A 20682-nucleotide genomic window follows, 5' to 3' on the forward strand; every position below is an offset into this window, starting at 1 on the left:
TTTCTTTTTCTCAAATTTGTCCGTTGTGCAGACATAAACGGCTTGTGCAGAATTTCCACAGATAAATTTAATTTACATTAATGACAACTGAAAATGACAAATTGCCAATTATGTCGAATTAAAACAAAAGAAAACTGAATCATATACACTTCAACGAAATATTTTTGCTTATTGGTATCAATTTGTTACTGAATATTTTAAAAAAATATATGATCTTAAAAGTAACGATTACAGTGATTGATTAAAAAATAGTCATGTATATAAAGAACAGTGAATATAAAAAACAACTTATCATTTCGCCCAATTAACGTTATCTCTATAATTAGCTATAAACAACAAAGTGTGTGGGAGTTTAAGATTTTTCATCATTTAACCTCACAATTATATATTATTATATTTAGTTAATTTGTATATAACCTACAATTGTTTCGATTGTGTATTAGTGAAGTCAGATTATTAAACTGTATTTTATATTTAATATTAAAATATAATATGTATAATTAAAAATTCTTAAATCGTATACCTTCGAATTTTTTTTAAAGGGAAAGGAAATGATACTGATTTATCCCCGCCTTCCATTAAGTTTGCACCTGGTTTTAACCGAATTTGATTTTTCAGTTCAACAATGAACAATAAATGAACCAAACAATTTAAAATAATGAAAGTCAAACAAAACAAATTAAACTCGACATAGACTTTGCACAACCAATTAGCATAAGTAACTAATGCCAAATCGAGAAATAAATCAGGCACTAGAACTAGCGTGTTATAATTTCTCTGCTACTATTTACGCCCATGCCCTGTAAACAGGCCAGTTTCGACAACTGTTGCACTATGTCATAATCGTTAAATAACTATGTACTGTATCTCTAACCTACTATTAAAGACACCATCAAATTGTACAGCTTGTCACAAATTTGAGTGTCCTATAAGTAAGCATAAATAAAATATTATACTAGGTAGGTTTAGGTTGGTGGTATTATTATAAATATTATGTTAAATATTATACTAGGGAGTGTCCTTAAGTAAGGATAAATATAATATTATACTAGGTACTCCATAACATGGATATTTATCCAGTGTATCTAAAGATAAATCTCAAATAGAAAGCTAAATTGAAAAAGATATGTTATTATAATTATTTTTGTTTTCGCGTTTCCCTTGTTTGCTGGAGCCGAAATAGTAGTAGAAATAGAATTAATACGTTAAAGGTAACACAATGCATAAACTAAGTTAAAAAGTTTGGGAGCGTAATAATGACTCAGACTTGGTTTAAAACTCATTTCCTTAGTGATAAAGTCGACATCGTAACATTTTTTCTCAAGTGATTCTGAAAACTATCAGCGATAGAAACGTTTTGCATACAACACTTATCCATCTATTATGCTTAATAAAATGTTATATCAATTTCCTGTTACTGTCATTCAGTTTCTGGCTAACTTTTAAAACACGGTCAACACAAATGTTGGTCGAACAATTGGTTCGCGGTATCGTTAAATCACACGATCGAAACAAAAAAAGAATGATTGACAGCGCCTCTCACGGTCAAAGTAAGCGGTGATTGACCTCTGAACTGTAGACAATATCTTAATCCTTTCAATTTATTCGACTTTACAGATTACTCTGTCAATAACACTTCCAAAAAAACTTATCTATCGATCTAAAACATAGTTAATCTTAATTAAAATATTTCCAGTCCATGTTTATTTCGAAAATATCCTGAGGTAGCTAATTTTGAAATTCTAATTGAAGTGTTTCTTATATTGTTTAAAATTGCATTTTTTGTATAGAGTCACGATAAACAAATATTCAATATTAAAAAAAAATGCAATTGAAATCATTGTGGTGGTTTTCGTTAAATAATTATATTGTATCTTGAGTATTCAGTATTTGTTTAATCATTTATTTTGAAAATAATAATTTTGTATAAAAAAAAAAAACAATCTTATTAACTAATGAACAATCAAACAATAAAATTACCTTGTATTTGAGTTTTATTCCATTCCATATGTGTACATTTATTTTATTAATTTTTATACAATAATTACATTAAAACTGTAACGAGGTCGCTATTGTCCTTAAAATACATTCGAAAAAGAAGTCAGCATAATATAACACGTGAACCAAAACAACAGTAAAATTATTTTAAACTATTATCATTTAATCTATACATATAAATAAAATTTTAGTGTATATCTGTGACTTCAAAATACCAATTTGTTCAAGTTCATATAGTTATTTACACGATACTGAACCAAAACCAAAACCAAACGATTTTAAGTTTTTGGTATGTCTGTCTGTCTTTTGTTTGATCGGACTAATCTTTGGAACGGCTTAACCAATTTTTATGGGACTTTCTCTGGAAGATAAGAGACGACTTACTTACTTTAATTCGAGAATTTTTGCCACTAACACCACTAAATAAATTATACAATCACTAAATAAATAACGGCATTGGAGCAGCGTGGTGAATTGGGCTCTGATCCTTCTCCTACTTGGGGAGGCCTATGCCCAGCGGTGGAATATTACAGGCTGAAGCGCTGAAATAAGCAACTAAAATTCTGCATACCAAAAAATGTACTTAGTTTAGTTAAGTTTTTGTAGTCATTTTTATATTTACATCCTTAATTAAAAACGTTTTTAAATATTTATCTACATCTATCTCTGGAAAAAAATAAAGGAGGTCACATGGCAACAAATGCTTTTGATCGCATAATTCCAACGGATTCAGGATCACACCGTTAAAAAAATGAGTATCCAGATAGATTATTCCATCGAGAAAGCAGTCGCGGTTACAGCTAGCTGATAGAAGATAACAGCTTATGCTACTATATGTAGGAATATATCGCAACTAAGATGTATAATTAACAAAAATTTAACTCAATACCCTCGTGGCTCGTGGTACGCTGCTAGCCTGACTTTGAAGCCAAAGGACTTCCTTCTGTTTATGATAAATAGGCTTATTGGATAAAAAATACAATATAAGTACCTACACTCATAACGTACAACAAATATCAAAATCCAAATCTAATTCTTAAACTTTTGATTTCCAACACAAGAAGTTAAAATGAGTCGATTATGTTCAATAAAGATAATGCAGATAATTACCGCTTCCGCGTCGGTTTTCAATCACGATCATACAAACGAACTACCGGACCTGGTGTGTCGATAAATATTTTTGAGTCAAATAAATAGTATAAAGAAATATCGGTAGAACACTTAGTTCCTTTTTGAGTTCCGTAAAGCACGTTATCGTTAATGTTTAATTTTAATCGTTATTATTTTAATTTATTTTTTGAATATTTTTAATGAAACAGTAATTTATACAGTCAGAATAAATCATAAAATATATATATAGGTAATGGTAACATTATTACACATACACATACATTACACTACACATTACGGGACATTAGCTAAGCTGTAATTGCTCGGAAATGAAAAAAATGCCTTCAATTTCCATTGAAAAATAATAAATCGAAGGTAATCGAAAAAATATAATCTCATCATATATCATAAGCTGTGTGGCTATGATAGTAAAGAATATAGCCACCATCTCTCTTCCCGTGCGTGTCGTAAGAGGCGATTAAGGGATAACACAGGTCCACTACCATCTTGGAACTTACAAAGCCGACCGATGACAGGATAACCATCCTACTGCTGGCTTTGTAAATTCAAAGATGAACAGCAGCGTCTTCGGTGCGACAAAGCCAACCCTGCGGTCACCAACTCGCCTGCCCATCGTGGTGAATATAGGCAAAACACATGAGTGTGAGTGAGAGTGAGTGTGATGAGTGATATTAAGAAATTATATCATTGTGCATATATATATATATATATATATATATATATATATCCATGCCGTCTAATTCTATAGTCATGTCCTTTTCATGTTAGAGGTTGTCTGGAAGAGATCGCTCTTTTAGCGATAAGACCGCCTTTTGTACATGTCTATATTTTCTTTTACGGTGTAAAATTTTTCTCTGATAGTGTACAATAAAGAGTATTTGTATTGTATTGTATTGTATATATATATATATATATATATGTGTGTGTGTGTTTGTGTGTGTGTGTGTGTATTTTTTAAATGATGATGATGAATCGAAAAAATAGTTAACAAAAGACGCATTATTAGGGATAATCCAAAAAATTATTCATGAGATCTTGCTTAAATTTCGAGATCACCCAAAAAGCACCAGCTTTCGATTAAAATAAAATGAAAATCAGTATACCCAGTAAAAAGTTATAACGAAATACACAAAAAATAAGTCGTATTGAAACCTCCTCTTTTTTATGAAATCAATTAATAATATAACATTGTGATATATAATATAACATTGGGTTGTCTGGAAGAAATGGCTAAATAGCCACAAGTCCACCCATTGTTCTTCACAGTCTGTAAATGTTTTTTTTAATGTGTTTATTGTTTAAAATGTAGTTGTGGTTGTACAATAAAGTATAAATAAATAAATAACATTATTCACAGCGATACTAACAATCTGATTAAACAAATATTATTCGACAGGAACGTTAACATTAGATGATTAACATAAAACAGAGAGAAAGACCCACTTAAACAAAATATAGTCATTAAACAGATATTAGTGTTAAACTGATATTTTTTCACACGACGAAATCAATATATAATTATGTATAAACAGATCAAAAGTAAAAAGCAAAGTAAAGTATAAAATTTTTTTTTTTTTCTTTTAGTTTACTGGTTTTGTACGCATTTCAAAGCTCTACTGGTCTACTTAAAATAAAAATCGAAATGCAGTTTGCTAATTATTATTTTTTTGTCATTTATAAACTTGTAGTCAACTATACCAAATGAATGAGTTTATGCAAATCAAGTTGATTTTAATACAAGAATTAAATATGTAACTATTAAAACTTTTTGTAATCACAATCGGTGAACTTTATTTGAAGGGATATTTAAATTATTTTTATATTTTCTCAATATGTGTATATTCATAATTTAATTCAGCTATTCTCAACTGAATGTTATTCTTGGTCTATTACTTGACTTTCTTACATTTGAGTACAAACTGTTTTATCAAGCCCGAAATCATTGTGTCCATTCGTCGTATCTTGTAACTGCCATCTGTTAGCAAATAAACAATTTAAAACACCATTCCACGCAGCATGATACTATTTACGAGTAGGCATGGCCCAATGAACAATGTGCCTTCTTTCAATCATTAAATTGCCCCATTATACTCATAATACCAAACGATCGTATTACTATATAAGTTAGGAAATCGAATACACAATATTGGTTTAGTTATGCTAGTTTTCAACCGCTGTGTGGTCGATGACATAGGAATAGGGATCGCCATTGCGCAATGTTCGTCTATTGTCGTTTATTGCAAACAAAACAGTCACAATAAGAATATGTATTACATATACAAAATAAAACAATGCGCGTTTCTACACTCGTAAGAAACTTTTTAGTATAATAATTAAAGAAAATCTTTTTTGCCATCTCTTAGCCTTATCTTAAGAAAGAAATATTTTTATTGCATTTATTTCTGACAGTTAACTTTAAATCATATGCTAAGTTTAAATATGTATATGAGCAGTTAAGCACTTAACAAGTCGTAACACTCGAGGCGTTAACGCAGTTTAACAAGATTTTGAAGTAATAATATGTGTAACAGTTATTTTGACATGAAAAGTTGGAAATTAGTTGTACTTACCTGTATTATTTATATAATTAACCTTTCTAACATAAGATCAATTGAAAGTTAAATTTACATAAATTTATTTGGCAAATTATATTAAACCTCTATGACGTAGTTACATGGCCTTCTACTATTATATATACGATTGGTACAATTAATTAGGATGTATGCGTAAAAAATACGATATGATATATGTCTATATATCATACTGTACTCTGCTGACTCCATGAGGCTGTTGGAATGAAATGGGATTTAAAAAAAATTAGTAATTTTTTCTTGAGAGAGAAAAATAACAACATCCGTTCGTCTTTCCAAACGTTGGCTATTAAAATGCCTATTCATGAAAATTAAAACATCAATATTGTAAAAAAATATAATTAGATCTTCACATTACAGCATTGTAGTAAATTAAGAACTGGATAATTTTAATATAAATAAAAGAATCAATATTAGGAACTTGATACGAAACATAAATAATCAAATAAATCAGAGCATGTTGAGTTAAAAAATTCTTATTTACTCCAATTTATTATTAGGCAAACAAATACGAGTATGTATACAAGTAAGTGCGAAACATTCTACAACACCGAGGCAATATAGCCTACCAACCTATCAAGGTCAATTATTTTACCATTACAATTTTGATCAATAATAAAAGTAAATTCTTTTACTGTTGTTATTATGATCTGTTCAATTAGTACGTACGCAATATCAAAATAGTTAAACTCGCCGCTGCAGGGCGACAACGAGGGAGTAAGTGATTAACGAAGGCAGTAGCGACCTCGCCGTGTCAAAGTTACGGAACTGAAACGACCGCAAGCCCCACCACCGAAGGACCATGTCTCCGTTTTCGTTTGTATATAAAAGTCCCGTCAGTTACGATAATAGTATCAGTCACCTGCTCTGATTAAAAGCAAAATGTTCTCAAAAGTGAGTTGAGCTGGGGCTACAATTTTTTTATTATTATTATTTAATTAAATAAAATATTAATTATGAATTTTATATAATTTAATCCTTTTTTGTTTTAGATCGTCGCTCTCAGCGCTGTGTTGGCTGCTGCCAACGCTGGCCTTCTCCCTCTTCACCACGCCGCGGCTGTGTCTTCCCAAAGCATCATCCGCCACGATGCGCCCGTACACTACGCCGCCCATGCTCCATTGATCCATGCCCCAGCGGTCCATGCTGCCCCTATTGTCCACTCTGCTCCCCTCGTACATGCTGCTCCCGTTGTTCACGCTGCCCCCATCGCTCATCTTGCGCACGAATACGTATGTAAAAAATCTCTTGAACACCTATATATACGTTAATAAATAACATTTTTACATTTCATTACACAAAATACAATTTTTTCAGTCTCATCCCAAATACGACTTCGCGTACTCAGTAGCCGACCCTCACACCGGTGACCACAAGTCCCAGCACGAGAGCCGCGACGGTGGTGCCGTGCACGGAAGCTACTCCCTCGTCGAACCTGACGGTTCCGTCCGCAAAGTAGAATACACCGCCGACGACCACCACGGGTAAGGGACAATCGAAATTATATTCCCTTCTACATCAACTTTTAAAAATTTAATTATTAATTATATTTATTTATCTACAGTTTCAACGCCATAGTACACAAGACCGCTGGTCATCACCCTGCCCCCGTGGTCCACGCTGCCCCTATTGTCCACGCCGCACCCGTTGCGCACATTGCCATCGCCCCTCTCGCGCATGGCCATCATGGTTTCCATTACTGAACGACAATAGCATAACTTACTGATATGATCGTGACGAATGACTGATGATTGTGATATTTATGTGTGTTTATAATTATGATTGATATATGAACTTAATACTCACTTGTAAATAAATAATTTGCTGATGAAAAATATATTTTTATTCTCATATCCCTAAACTATCTAAGACCATACTATACTTTTTTAACATAATACTGTTAATATAAAATTATGTTGTATGATAAAACAAAAATTTCGTAATGTTTGTTTCGTTCGTTCTATATTAATATCTTTTTAAGATCAACGCTACCCTTGAATTGTTACGTTACTTAGTAGCTTAAAATAATTAGTAGGTTATTACACAAACATGCGTGGTTGCGTGTTGGTGTTTTAAAATGATAATCACATATACTATGAAAAAAACTTACGAAACGTATTCTCTACATATAAATGTAACCTCGAAAATCACAATTAATATATAGTTACAATGAAGAGCATTATTTTCCAGCGCTTCGCAGCGTAACAGAGTAGCTAAAAACAAAATAAGTTACAGTAAAGGCGATTTGCATTAAAATAATATAATGTATGATTTGTCTTAATATCATTTACCTACAGTCTTGATAGTAAAAGTGTACGTATTAGATGCACACATACTTCAAACCATCATTAAAGGACCATCAATACAGTGTAAAGTATAATATTTGATGATTATACCACTATAACATAAATTACCCCCAATTTGCTGCGTTAAAGGTTATGTTACAAAATGTCACTAAATGACAAATGTGTCGTGTCAACTTTGCAACCTAGCGTTGACAAATAGACATGATTTATAGCATAAGTAAATGATTAGATAGCATAATGTGCAAAGCCTAATCATAAGTTTTGTCGTTCTTACAACTATTGTGTTGAAATATTTTGAAATTATAATCAAAACTATTTGTTCTTATTTTAAAATTATTACTTTCTATTAATACTTTTTTAACAATATTCAAAAATCATCATTTAAAAAATGTAGACATATTAACTATAATAATCTTTGCATATTTTTAGTAATCGGCAAATAGATATTCGTACTCCTGAACTTATTGCTATCAGAAGGTAGGTACTAGTTTCAACAGTTTCGTTTTCTTTAGTAAATTAAAAAATAATTACCCAAGTAAAAAAAAAACAATAATAAAATTTCAACTATAATTCAAAGCTATCAAGTTTCTCATAATTAGGTGTATATTTTATACTATAATGCATAATAATAATAAAGTAAATAGAACAATGACATTGTATACAAGTAATTATATTCATGTGTATAACAAGATTATTGTACGAAAAATATGGTAATAAAAGAATGAATTCGACGGAATGACCTTTATGTTCGTTGACCTACAAACACACTGATACTCATTTTAAATGTTTTTTTCAAAATATTACTATTAATCTTGAATCGTACATAATGTTTTAATTACGAATTTAAAGAAAATGCATAGTATTATTCCCCTCTCTTCCCGTGGGTGTCGTAAGAGGCGACTAAGGGATAACGCAGTTCCACTACCACCTTGGAACTTATAAAGCCGACCGATGGCGGGATAACCATCCAACTGCTGGCTTTGAAATACACAGTTCGAAGACGGGCAGCAGCGTCTTCAGAAAAAAAAAATGGCACGGTAAAATTTATTTTTATGGCGATTATTTTTTTAATGCAAGTCGAATCGAATAGGGTCACCACTCAAAAAAATTAAAGTAATACTACAAATCAACGAAGAGTTATTCTATAAGAACAGTGAAAATAATTGCACATTTGTAGTTGTATAGATAATCGTAATTTTAATATACTTAGATAAAATATATGTGCAATAATTGCAGGAAATGTTAGAAATTTATTTTTAAAACCATTTTCGGCAAATTTCGTCTATGATTAGGTACATGTTAGTTGTGAAATAAATAAATATTATCAATTTAATTCAATGTTTAAACCAATCAATCAATCAGTAATTCAATGTTTACGTTCATTTCCAAATTAATTCATAAGTATCGTAACAGATACACTGCAAAAAGGTTAAAATGTAATAGGTATTTGTATGTTTAATAATTATTATTTTATGATATAATCAATTTTTTTATTCCGATTAATTAAGTTAACCTTTGTAAAAAAAACCATTATTATTTATTCTTTGGACTACTAAGCTTGAAGAAAAACCTTATTATATATACTTTATTGCACTTAACAACAGAATATACAGAAAATTACATATATAGTTGATGGCAAAGGTGGACTTATCCCTAGAAGAGATCTCTTCCAGTCAACCAATGGTCATGAGAGGGAGTGTCATATAGCGGGGGACACAGTGCAAGAAATAACAATGTAGAGAAAATAGTTGAATAACTGTAATTTATTACAAACTTATAAGTATAAATACAAACACACATACATATCATACATATATATACATACCTTACATTTATATATACATACATATAGATATATATACATACACACATAAATACATACAAATACAACTTGTGTTTTATAAAGAAAAAATAACAGTTGCATAAGATTATTTCTCAAATTACCTTATAGAACTAAACACGAAGAACATACAATTAGCAACAGTAAAATAAAATTTACATAGCATATAAACAATGCATCTCATTGCATGCGTTGGCGATTTCATAGTGCCTAACTATCGTCTGAGAACACGGCTGAGTTTTAGTGAGTAACCCCACACTCGCGTCGCCTTCTGGCGGCTGCGTAAATGCATTTCCTAGCGTAAAAAAACTTTTTGACTCCTTTCCCTAATCCAATCTCTCTATCTTACTCACCACAAAACAATACACTACGTGAGACTAGAGTCGTATAGCTCTTCTTTTGTCAGTCTTTTGTAAGGTTGAGGTACTTTCCCAGTCGGACTGCTCCAAATTTAGCAATATTTTTTGCTGTGCCCAGCTTAAATAGACTTGACATAATTAAATACATATATACAAATAGCCTACCTGACAAGATATCACAATTTCAATATAACTCACAGAAAAAAGTCTTTTACATTAAATCATCATGTACTATTTTTATTACATGTAATATTTTTATTGTCACATGTGAAGGGTGGGTAGTGAAATACAAATAATAAAAATTGCTTTGAAGTAAAGTTAAGATTTCGATCGTACGTAAGAGTATTTTTAAGAGTATTGGCGTTCATAATCAGTTTTTATGGTATCTGTGGTATTCGCACTTTATCCATTGTTGCATTTTTACGTGAGAACCAATAGCATAACTATACTCATAATAACCTTAACTAGTAGTTGCGTCAGAGCACCCGGTTGGACGAACGGCCATGCCGCAAGATATAAGGAGCACCGCAAGCTCTAACTAGTCAGACCAGAGAGCTTTAAAGAGGTTGTTGAAATAGTTTCCGAAAGTGAGGAGACAAGTTGTACTACAGTCACAGATGCTGCTCAATATAGCCAACTTAACGGCCCCCAGTAGGATTTCCTCCTGTGTCGGGGGTCCGGAAATACACACAATACACAGGCACAAACGCCCAGACCACGACAAACATCTATATGGTCAATACAAATGTCTGTCGTGAGCGGGGATCGAACCCACGACCGTTAGCGCATCATACAGTGCTGTAACCGCAGCGCCAACATCGTCAGTCTAGATGACGTTATTACTGTCGTTTTAAATATATCGGATCCAGCCACTTAGCCTAAGCTTACTCGAAATAACAAAATAATTCTCATGTCATAAAATTTATTGGGAAACAAACAAAATCAATAGTACTTTCATACACAACATAGCACTAACACATTTTTCAAACAAATTTCCACTAATAATTACATTTAGCAAAATAATTTGGAGTGAAATAACAAAAATTTTAAGGCCTTTTAAAAATATAAAAGATACAAAACAAATACACCATAATAGTAATAATTTCGATTAGCCAATTCAAAATTTACAAAAAAGGCTAGCATGTCAAATAAAAAGGACAAAGAAAAAATTTATAATATTTCCATCAGCTTCTGTCGTACACTCCTCTTATAGATACTTATTGAGCAGATATAAGGATCAATGTTTTGTAAGTGTCGATTATAAAAGTTGCATGATCGATGTATGCCTCCATACATCGATGTATCATGTGTCTTGTAATTTCGTTTAACAAGAGGAGTATAGAACAAGTTTCTGTGGCGCGAATGTATTCGGGGGCAGCTAAAATTAATGTGACGAAGTAGAAATGGGCTGTCTATTTGGCCGTTAAGAATCTTATATAGAAATAATTGGTCTCTCTCGGCTCTTCTGTGTATTAGGGACTTAGGGTTGCAAAAGAAGGTGTAGATCCATACCTCTGTCTATGGTGTTTAACATGGTTGAAAATTTTAAAATAAAAATAAAAACTTAAAAATAACGAAAAAAATCCGCATCATTGGTTTATTATTCAATTAATAGATTCTTTTTTTGCCAGCTTAATGCTAAACTACCATTGAAAACCAAACAAAAAAGCAATAGGTTGCCAAGAGCAGAATTTGCTAAGAAAGAAAACTGGAATAATATTCTGTCTACATCGATACATAATACACACAATTATTTAGCTGAAAACATTATGGTGTTTAGAAGTAGGTACTTTCGACAAAGTATATACGCAAAAAAGCGCAAAGTTCTTGAGCTATTTCAGGTTACTAGTGCGAAAAAAAACAGTCATTAAATGAATTATTAAAATTAATAAAAGAAAAAGTAGAGTCAGAAATTATATCACGAGCAAAGAAATCAAAATATTTAACTGCTATGTGTATTATTCTATTATTTATTTACGGTACACAGCACAGAAAAAGCTATAAAAGATACAAAATGTAATATAAATATTAAGGCCAATTAAGACTATCCATCCATCCAAAATTAAATTAAGTAGAACAAACATTCAAAAAAAAAACAAACATTACGGTAAAATCGAAAAAAAACTTTTTTATGATAAAGTAGTTTAAACTCTTGGGAAGTTTAAATTATAAGCAATTCTCAAAATAAACAAAAAACGATGTAATACTGAAGTAACTTCACAGTGCATTAACAACGCTACTGACCAATAATTTCTTCTTCTATTTAGGAAAAGGATTGAAGCATAAATAGTATACCTAAAACGCCTTATCATTATTTTACTTCTTTTTAATATTTTTTGTAAACATTGTGTATGTGTGAATTAATAACCTGTAGGAATAAATACAGAAGCAACAATTATCTTTAATACATTTGATATCATAACAACTATAGAAGAGGTCTTTCGAAAATGTTATTACTTCATTAACAGATAAAACTACATTTCTATGGAACTATTGGGGTAGTTAGTAGCACAAATACTGTAAAACAAAACCTAAACACACATATCGATTAAATATAAAGACCATATTGTAATATAATTATTGCTACTTTAATTCCACCATCATCTGCCGATTAAATGAATAACAAAAAAATATATAAAGTTAGTTCTCACTTGACAAAGATACTCGCCAACAAAAACAAAAAACAGATCACCTTCTTGAAAAAAAATAATATTCGTATTTGTAATTAATCAAAACCTTTACTTTTTGCATGATTTATACTTTATAAATAACGTTTAATAATTATTTATTATTATAATAGGATCATAACTTTAACGATTTACTAATTATTTATTGTTATTTTATTGCACGTTCAATTAATACATTAATTTGTAATGAGTTAATTCAATTTCAATTCATTAAAATAATTGTTCTTCCGCTGGTAAAATTTCCGATTGAATACTACTGTCAAGAAATATTGGTTTTTTAACTGAGTCCAAAAAAGGTTTCTCAATTCAACCGTATATTTTTTTTATGTATGTTCGCAGACAACTTTATCGTTTATGAACCGATTTTAATGATTCTTTTTTTTTTTGTAAGTAGATTTCCCAAGTGTGGTACCATAATAATGTAACTAGGATCTGATGATGGCAGCCCAGATAGATCAAGAGGAACCTTCAAAAATCGTAGTGGCGACTAGTGCGTTTGTTCATTTTTTTTCGTCTACTTGCGTTGTATTACTTGTCTGTGTAATTGAAGTTGGGTTTTTCGTTTGCTAGCAAACAAAATTATTTAAATAGCGTACTCCTTGAGTCGTCGCTACGATAAAGGCAGTAGCTTGTTGTATTTTTAACCGAGTTCAAAAAGGAGGTTCTCAATTCGGTTGACATTTTTTCATGTATGAACACCGATTACGACGAGATTTCAATTTGCGTGATTATTTTTTTATTCGATGCGAATAGTTGTGGCCCTATAAAACTTATTTAATATTAATTTTCCTAGATCATTAGGGCAGTTTGTAGTGACCCTGCTTTCAGCTCCGGGGGTTGTGGGTTCAATTTCCGCCTGATTCTGGATGTATTCAATTAAATTTATTTATATATATTACATTTATGTATGTGTATCAATTAAAAATATTTAGATATATCAGTCAGCTGCTACCTATATGACAAACATTCAGTTGCTTACCGTAGGAATAGACCGTGTGTGTGTTATTAATATTTATTTATAAAAAAATATAAAAGATTTAATTTGACGTTTCAGTTTTCCTTTTATGAGCATTTTTGTAAACTTGAATGTATTTTTCCCAATACTATGTGTACGACTTTTTTAGTTTTAAGCAACGAAACCTAGTATAGTCTACCTTTTAATCAAAAAAAAATCCTAATGTAGTTTACGACACAACCTATCATAGACACTTAAAAGTGAGAAATAAAAAGAAACTACGTTTCACGACATTAACCTTCACCACTTCAAAACTAAAAAGAGAAAAAAAGATTAAAGAAACACGTCTTCATATGCAAACTTACTTACTATCTTTAATAAAATACTATTATTTGTATGTGCTAACTACTGATAGGGTTAAAGTCGGTGCCAAGCCAAATGTAACCCTCGCCGAGACCTTGACGGGGGTGCTTTCATTTAAAGCAAAACAATCAAAGCGTAGTAGGCATTTTAGTACACATTTGACTTCAAACAAATGAGTAATTCAAATTAAAGCTTCATTAAGTTACTTTTTGCTTTTTAGTTTGTGAAGTCGGTTTTTTTAAACAAAGATTTTTAATATTAAGTTAAAGTTATCACAGAAGTTCCAAAATGAATTGCACGTCAAACAAACGCAATTATACTTATAACATGCTTATTTATAGATTTACTGTTAACACACACAAAGACACACTTTAATTATAACTATTGTTTCAAAATGTAATATCTTTTGTCGAACTTTTTACCGCGTCAGTACTAAGAATTCGCACATATGCAACTAGTACGGCAATATCGACAGGTTGCATACTTTTGATATAATAAAAAAATCCACGCAAGAGATACATGTGAAATATTTAAAATATAATAAATATGTCGATTTTATGCTACAAAAAGAATATCAGACAAACTGAATTAAATAATAGTAATAAAGGTAAATATTACACACGTATATATAACCAACAAGTGAGGATATTGCTCGTTTGGCCGATACGATACCAATCAAGCGATGATATCGACGCAAACGAAATTATTTTAAGGCAAGGACGTAACTATCAGATATCATCAGTAAAATTTTAGTTTACTACATATGGGTTACTAATATTTTATTTTCAAATAATTAATATATTTCAGGTACAAACACACAAAAATGTGATTATTACCTTCCTGACACATGTGCAATACATTGTACTTAGATATTACGATAAAACTATTAGCAAACCCTGAGAAATTGATTTTTGCTCCAATAATTCCCACTATTATAACTTCTATATAAGCTAACGAAGGAAACCTCATACAAACACTATAGTTTCTGTCTCCACTTAGAAATTGTTACCTTGTATTGTAATTATTTAAAGTTTGTAGTTTACCATGTATAAAGTAAGTTGAACAAATATTTGATATATGTGAAATACCTAACTTTGGACTTAAAGTTAAATTACTTAGTAGATTGGAAATTATCGTTAAAATAATACCTTCTTTTTATAAAATAATAAATCATTCACTAAATTATGGTATTTTTTTCAGCTTATAATCTTATGTAGCCTCATATCGACCAGTATCGCAGAATTTCCTCTTCATCATCATCATCATCATCACTTCGCAGTGTCCCACCAGGAGCTTGTCAAACATGATGGCCCTCACCACCCAGTGCATATTCATCATCCGATTCCCATCCATCATCCAATTCCTGTCCACCACGTTCCAATTGCACACCACGTGCCAGTAGTGCCAATACACCATGTTCCGCACCACGACCACTATGTAAGTTTATATCTTACTTATCATTGTAATATCTGCATCAGTAACTTTACTTTAGTGATATACGAAATTAAGTATAACTTTGAGAGCTGAAATGCAAGTTCTAATTATTTTTAAAAGTGTGACTTTTGAATTCTTTACGTCTACATTAATTGCGTGTAGCTTTAATTTTGTATTTTATTTTATACATTTATTAGCATACTAACAATGTTTATTTTATGTCATATCTAAGTATTTAATTAAAATATATGCAATTTTTAACCGCCTTCCAAAAAAGGATGAAGTTCTCAATTCGATTGTATTTTTTAATGAATGTTACCTCAGAACTTTTGACTGGGTGGACCGATTTTGATGACTTTTTTAATCGAAAGGTGGTGGTCACGTGGTCCCATTTAAATTTAGTTGAGATTTAACAGCTACTTTTCGAATTATGTCTAATAATACGTATTTAATTGACTATTTTTTCGTTGACCTACGTTGTCATATACAGTACAAATTTACACTCTCATTTAAATTAGATCGATCTCTGATGACTAATTTTTGAATAATATTTGATAACGCGTATTTATTTGACTATTATTTCGTGCACCTACGTTGTATTGCTTGTCGATGTTACTGAATTCGGATTTATTTTTGTTTGCGAAAAAACACAATTATCACTTATATGTATATCAATAACGAGTGTACATAGCGTTGACTATATAGCAAAGAAACGATAGATCAATCCACTCTTAATCTATACAAAAATTAAAAAGGCTTAATTTTTCTATGAAATACGTTATTCTTATTGACTTCGATTGTAAGTGAAAAGACTGTCGATCATCGTAGATAATAAAGATTATTTTCCTAAAATTTGACAATTACATTAACATTTAAACTAATGTTATTATATAATGCGAGTATTATATGAAATGGTGACATCATATACATTTTTTGTACGATTCTTTGCTTAGAACTGTTAACAATACGTAAGTGTGAAAACTGTTACATGATTGTTACAATTGTTTCAGATGATACTTTAAATGTAGTCGTTGCGTGTTACGTGTTAATAATCTTTTGCAGTGTTATTAAAAGTACGTTTTTTTATATCGATTTTCGTAATGTACAACATTTTGTAATAATCTATAGTAAAAAAATATTATATTTAATTTCAACAATAATAGCCGCCTCAACATTTAAATATTTAGAATTAATAAATAAATAAATATCTACACAATACAAACACGGTCGTCTATTCCTAAAGTAAGCAACTTAATGCTTGTGTTATAAGTAACAGCCGACTGTTATAGTTACATATATATATATATATATATATATATATATATATATATATAATAGATAAACTCAACGGTATACACATATCTACCAGAAAACTGATATAATAACAAAAAAAAGTTTTCAATTGTATATTAATTTAAAGTCTAAACACATTAGTTCAAAACACAAAACATGACTATTCTCTCGAAGCAGAATAACGAATACGTATCGAAATTTCTATTAGTGTACACTTTTTTAGAGTTTATTTTATTTAGCTTCAGCTTGGAACAATGGAACCACCAAATGATTACAGCCTTTCAAATACTTTAAAAAAAAAAACCGACTTCAATTACATCGACAAGTAATACAACGTAGATCGACGAAAAAATAGTCAAGTAACTACGCGTTATCAAAGATTACTCAAAAAGGAGTTATCAGATCTCGATAAAATTTATATGTGACCATATGATAAACATCAGCTTTCGATTAAATTAAAAATTATCAAAATCGGTACACCCAGTAAAAAGTTATTACGGATTTTTGAGAGTTTCCCTCGATTTCTCTGGGATCCCATCATCAGATCCTGGTTTCCTTATCACGGTACCAAACTAGCAATATCTCCTTTCCAACAAAAAAAGAATTATCAAAATCGGTACATGCAGTAGAAAGTTATGCGGTATAATACAACGTAGGTCGACGAAAAAAGCGTCAAGTAAAAACGCATTATTAGATATAACTCGAAAAGTAGTTGTTAGATTTCAAATAAATTTAAGTGGGACCAATTGGCACACACCACCTTTCGATTAAAACAAAATTTGTCGAAATCGGTCTACCCGGTCAAAAGTTCTGATGTAACATACATAAAAAAAAAAAAAAAAAAAATACAGTCGAATTGAGAACCTCCTCCTTTTTTGGAAGTCGGTTAAAAAAGAACGAAAATAACTGATAAATAATAACTCTTGTAAATTAAGTTCGCGCATTGTATTATTGTAATACATTTTAAATTTCATCCTACTTTGAAATCTTATTCCAAGTCTTGAATCAATAATACAATAGAAAATATAATAACGTTATTTCAATAAACTTATTTTATCGTAAAAACATTCAATGAATAAAGCATGGTGGGTGAAAATTATGTCATTGTCCAAAAATAATTTATAAAATAATGATTAATTTGACAAAAATAGTAAGTAGTAAAGCGGTATAAACTATACTAATAAAATACGTAAATGTGTTTATATTCAGTAGGTACAGTTAAAATTTTAAAAGGCCAAATTATGTCTCAATGTTTTTCTTATTTTTAGATATATTATTTTTTGACAATATTGACATTGCGTGCAAATCGTTACATAGCCAGTAAGTAGCCTCCGAAGATTCGATAAAATTATATTTTTAGCTCGTTTTCATTAAAATATATAACGCTTTGTATTTATTTAACATTTTCTAAATAAAGTCGAAAATCAACTTTTAAAACAGCTAAATCAACTCAATTTACTTTACTGTTATAAGATACAGATGCACGAATGAACAACAAACGAGGCTTGTCATCATTATTAGTAAACTAAACTAACCGTAACAATAATTTCGAACGAAACCTTTTTATCGCATTGTAAACATTTTGTATAACATAAATAACCTACCTATATGCATATTTCCTACTTTGTAACCAATATCATTACAGGAAATGTATTATAACAATAACAACAAAATTAAAAAACGGTTTTTTTTCTATTTATATTTTATGAAAAATAAGCAAATATAAAATTGTATACGCTTTGTGAAGCTCGATTTTTTCTATTTATTTAGTCCAAAAATAAAAAATGTAATTTTTAAAATTATTATTCTGATCAATATTTACCAGTTATCATCAAAACAATTTCATTCAATTTATGGGGTTTACATAATTCTCATGCTTTTTCTTACAGTCGTGTTAAAAGCTAAACTCGCATTTCTTTTCAGTCATTTCCGGAATACAAATTTGCCTACTCCGTTCACGATCACCACACAGGCGATGTTAAATCTCAACACGAACACCGTCATGGAGACGTTGTTCACGGAGGCTATGAGCTCGTCGAGCCAGACGGTCGCTTCAGAAAAGTAGAATATAAGGCCGATGACCACACAGGGTAAAATAGATTTTAGATAATCACTTCTTTTTATTAAGTGCTCAACTGTAATGATCTATCGTGCTGTGCCTTTCACAATAACGTCTTGTTTCTTCAGCGTATAATTTTATATACTTTTATTTTGATACTGATAGGTATAGGTAATGTAATAAATAATTGTGATTTTCCTTTTTAATGATTTAATGTAGATCTATGTAAATTTATTATTTACGTTGAGTCACAAATATAAACACATAACATAAATAAAGACAACTACTATAACTTTATATAAAAAAAAAAACTGAAAAGAAAACCTTAGTGTATTTTTTATTATGGTATACGATTTAAAAAAATTCATGATGAGCCCTTTAATTTGATTGACACACATACATTGCAGTTGTCCTTTTTTATTTTAAAATATAGCGTGTCGCAACCGTCAAGTTTCTTTTTTTATAACTTCACCTATCTAAGGACACTCAGGTTATCAAGACGGATCTAACGATATCATAGTTATCTAAATCCGTTCAGCTTTTGGAATATATAAGGTAATAATGAATATTACATGCACACAGTCAAGATATACGCAAGGCTTACCTATTGTAAGCGATTACTGAAGCTTATAGACTACTGCAGCACCAGAACCTTCCCAAGCGCATTGCTGACCTTATCCCCTATCCCTCTAGGAGCTCTGGTCACCTTACTCACCCCAGGAACACAACACTGCTTGAAAACTGTATTATTTCATCATGGTTGTCGGATAAAAAAATATTGATCAAAGTACCTCATTCTGTTGTTATTATTTTGACAGGCTATGAAAACAAAATATTTGTGATTTGTTTCCAACTTTGTGATTTGCAGACTTGTATTTATAGCTGCAAAACTCATACATACCATTATCATGTTAATTAGTAACTGATTACTTATATACAACTATAAAAAAATATTATAGATTGTTATCCAGGCAAATTAAGCGTAACATGACGGAAAATAGACGGAAGTGTTAATCTTTAGCTAGTAAACAATTAATTTGTACGTTTAATTAAAAAAATATTGACACACATTTTTATAAGTAAAATGTAGTGGATTGGCCTTTTAACGGTTTTTACTTACCTACACATATGTCATAATTTCATATTTGTATGCATGCAATGTTTTTCAACTTAGAAGATAAGATTTATAAGAAAGGAATTTTTTATCTCTATTGTTGTAAAAGACTACTGTAATTTGTTTCAGTTTCAATGCCGTGGTCCATCATTCATCGCCGCATCACCACATTCATCTTGAACACCATGGTTGAATTATACAAAATTACACATCGAAGACTGAAATTTCACTATGACTTGAAAAATGTACTAAATATAGAAATTTTAATAAAGATAGCGTTATCTAAAAATTTACTTTATTTGCGATGTAATTATTTTTCAAATTTTTTTGAAAATTTTATCAAATCACCTGGGCAACAAAAGAGATAAATACATGTTCTTTTGGAGTTGCTTTTATTTTATAAAAGGCGCAAATAATTTTTAAGTTTTATTTCAATTCATAAACACAATAAACGTTACATTACTCATGCAAATTATTATAGTAGGTGTAATGCTATGTGATACTCCTGGAGTGAGAGGTATCCATAGTCTAAGCAGACGCCTGTTAGCGTCC

General features: G+C 30.5%; 2 protein-coding genes across 2 annotated transcripts; both read left to right on the forward strand.

Annotated features, from left to right (window-relative positions):
- Positions 1 to 6576: 6576 nt before the first annotated feature.
- LOC123654265 (cuticle protein 7-like) lies at positions 6577 to 7555 on the forward strand. Its single transcript, XM_045590178.1, has 4 exons — positions 6577 to 6614; positions 6713 to 6952; positions 7038 to 7204; positions 7285 to 7555. Exons 1-4 carry the CDS (start codon positions 6603 to 6605, stop codon positions 7421 to 7423), a joined length of 558 nt encoding a protein of 185 aa, XP_045446134.1. The 5' UTR covers positions 6577 to 6602; the 3' UTR covers positions 7424 to 7555.
- Positions 7556 to 15199: 7644 nt separating this feature from the next.
- On the forward strand, positions 15200 to 20419 carry LOC123654266 (cuticle protein 7-like). Its single transcript, XM_045590179.1, has 4 exons — positions 15200 to 15283; positions 15431 to 15667; positions 18881 to 19047; positions 20260 to 20419. Exons 1-4 carry the CDS (start codon positions 15275 to 15277, stop codon positions 20321 to 20323), a joined length of 477 nt encoding a protein of 158 aa, XP_045446135.1. The 5' UTR covers positions 15200 to 15274; the 3' UTR covers positions 20324 to 20419.
- Positions 20420 to 20682: the final 263 nt, after the last annotated feature.

Source organism: Melitaea cinxia, chromosome 6 (assembly GCF_905220565.1).
Source record: "Melitaea cinxia chromosome 6, ilMelCinx1.1, whole genome shotgun sequence".
NCBI lineage: Eukaryota > Metazoa > Arthropoda > Insecta > Lepidoptera > Nymphalidae > Melitaea > Melitaea cinxia.

What these genes read in the sequence shown, in the direction of transcription:
- LOC123654265 (XM_045590178.1), top strand. An exon ending in CTCATCTTGCGCACGAATAC is followed by an intron (nt 6,953 to 7,037) that starts GTATGTAAAAAA and finishes CAATTTTTTCAG; the next exon opens with TCTCATCCCAAATACGACTT. An exon ending in ACCGCCGACGACCACCACGG is followed by an intron (nt 7,205 to 7,284) that starts GTAAGGGACAAT and finishes ATTTATCTACAG; the next exon opens with TTTCAACGCCATAGTACACA.
- LOC123654266 (XM_045590179.1), top strand. An exon ending in TTCCGCACCACGACCACTAT is followed by an intron (nt 15,668 to 18,880) that starts GTAAGTTTATAT and finishes ATTTCTTTTCAG; the next exon opens with TCATTTCCGGAATACAAATT. An exon ending in AAGGCCGATGACCACACAGG is followed by an intron (nt 19,048 to 20,259) that starts GTAAAATAGATT and finishes AATTTGTTTCAG; the next exon opens with TTTCAATGCCGTGGTCCATC.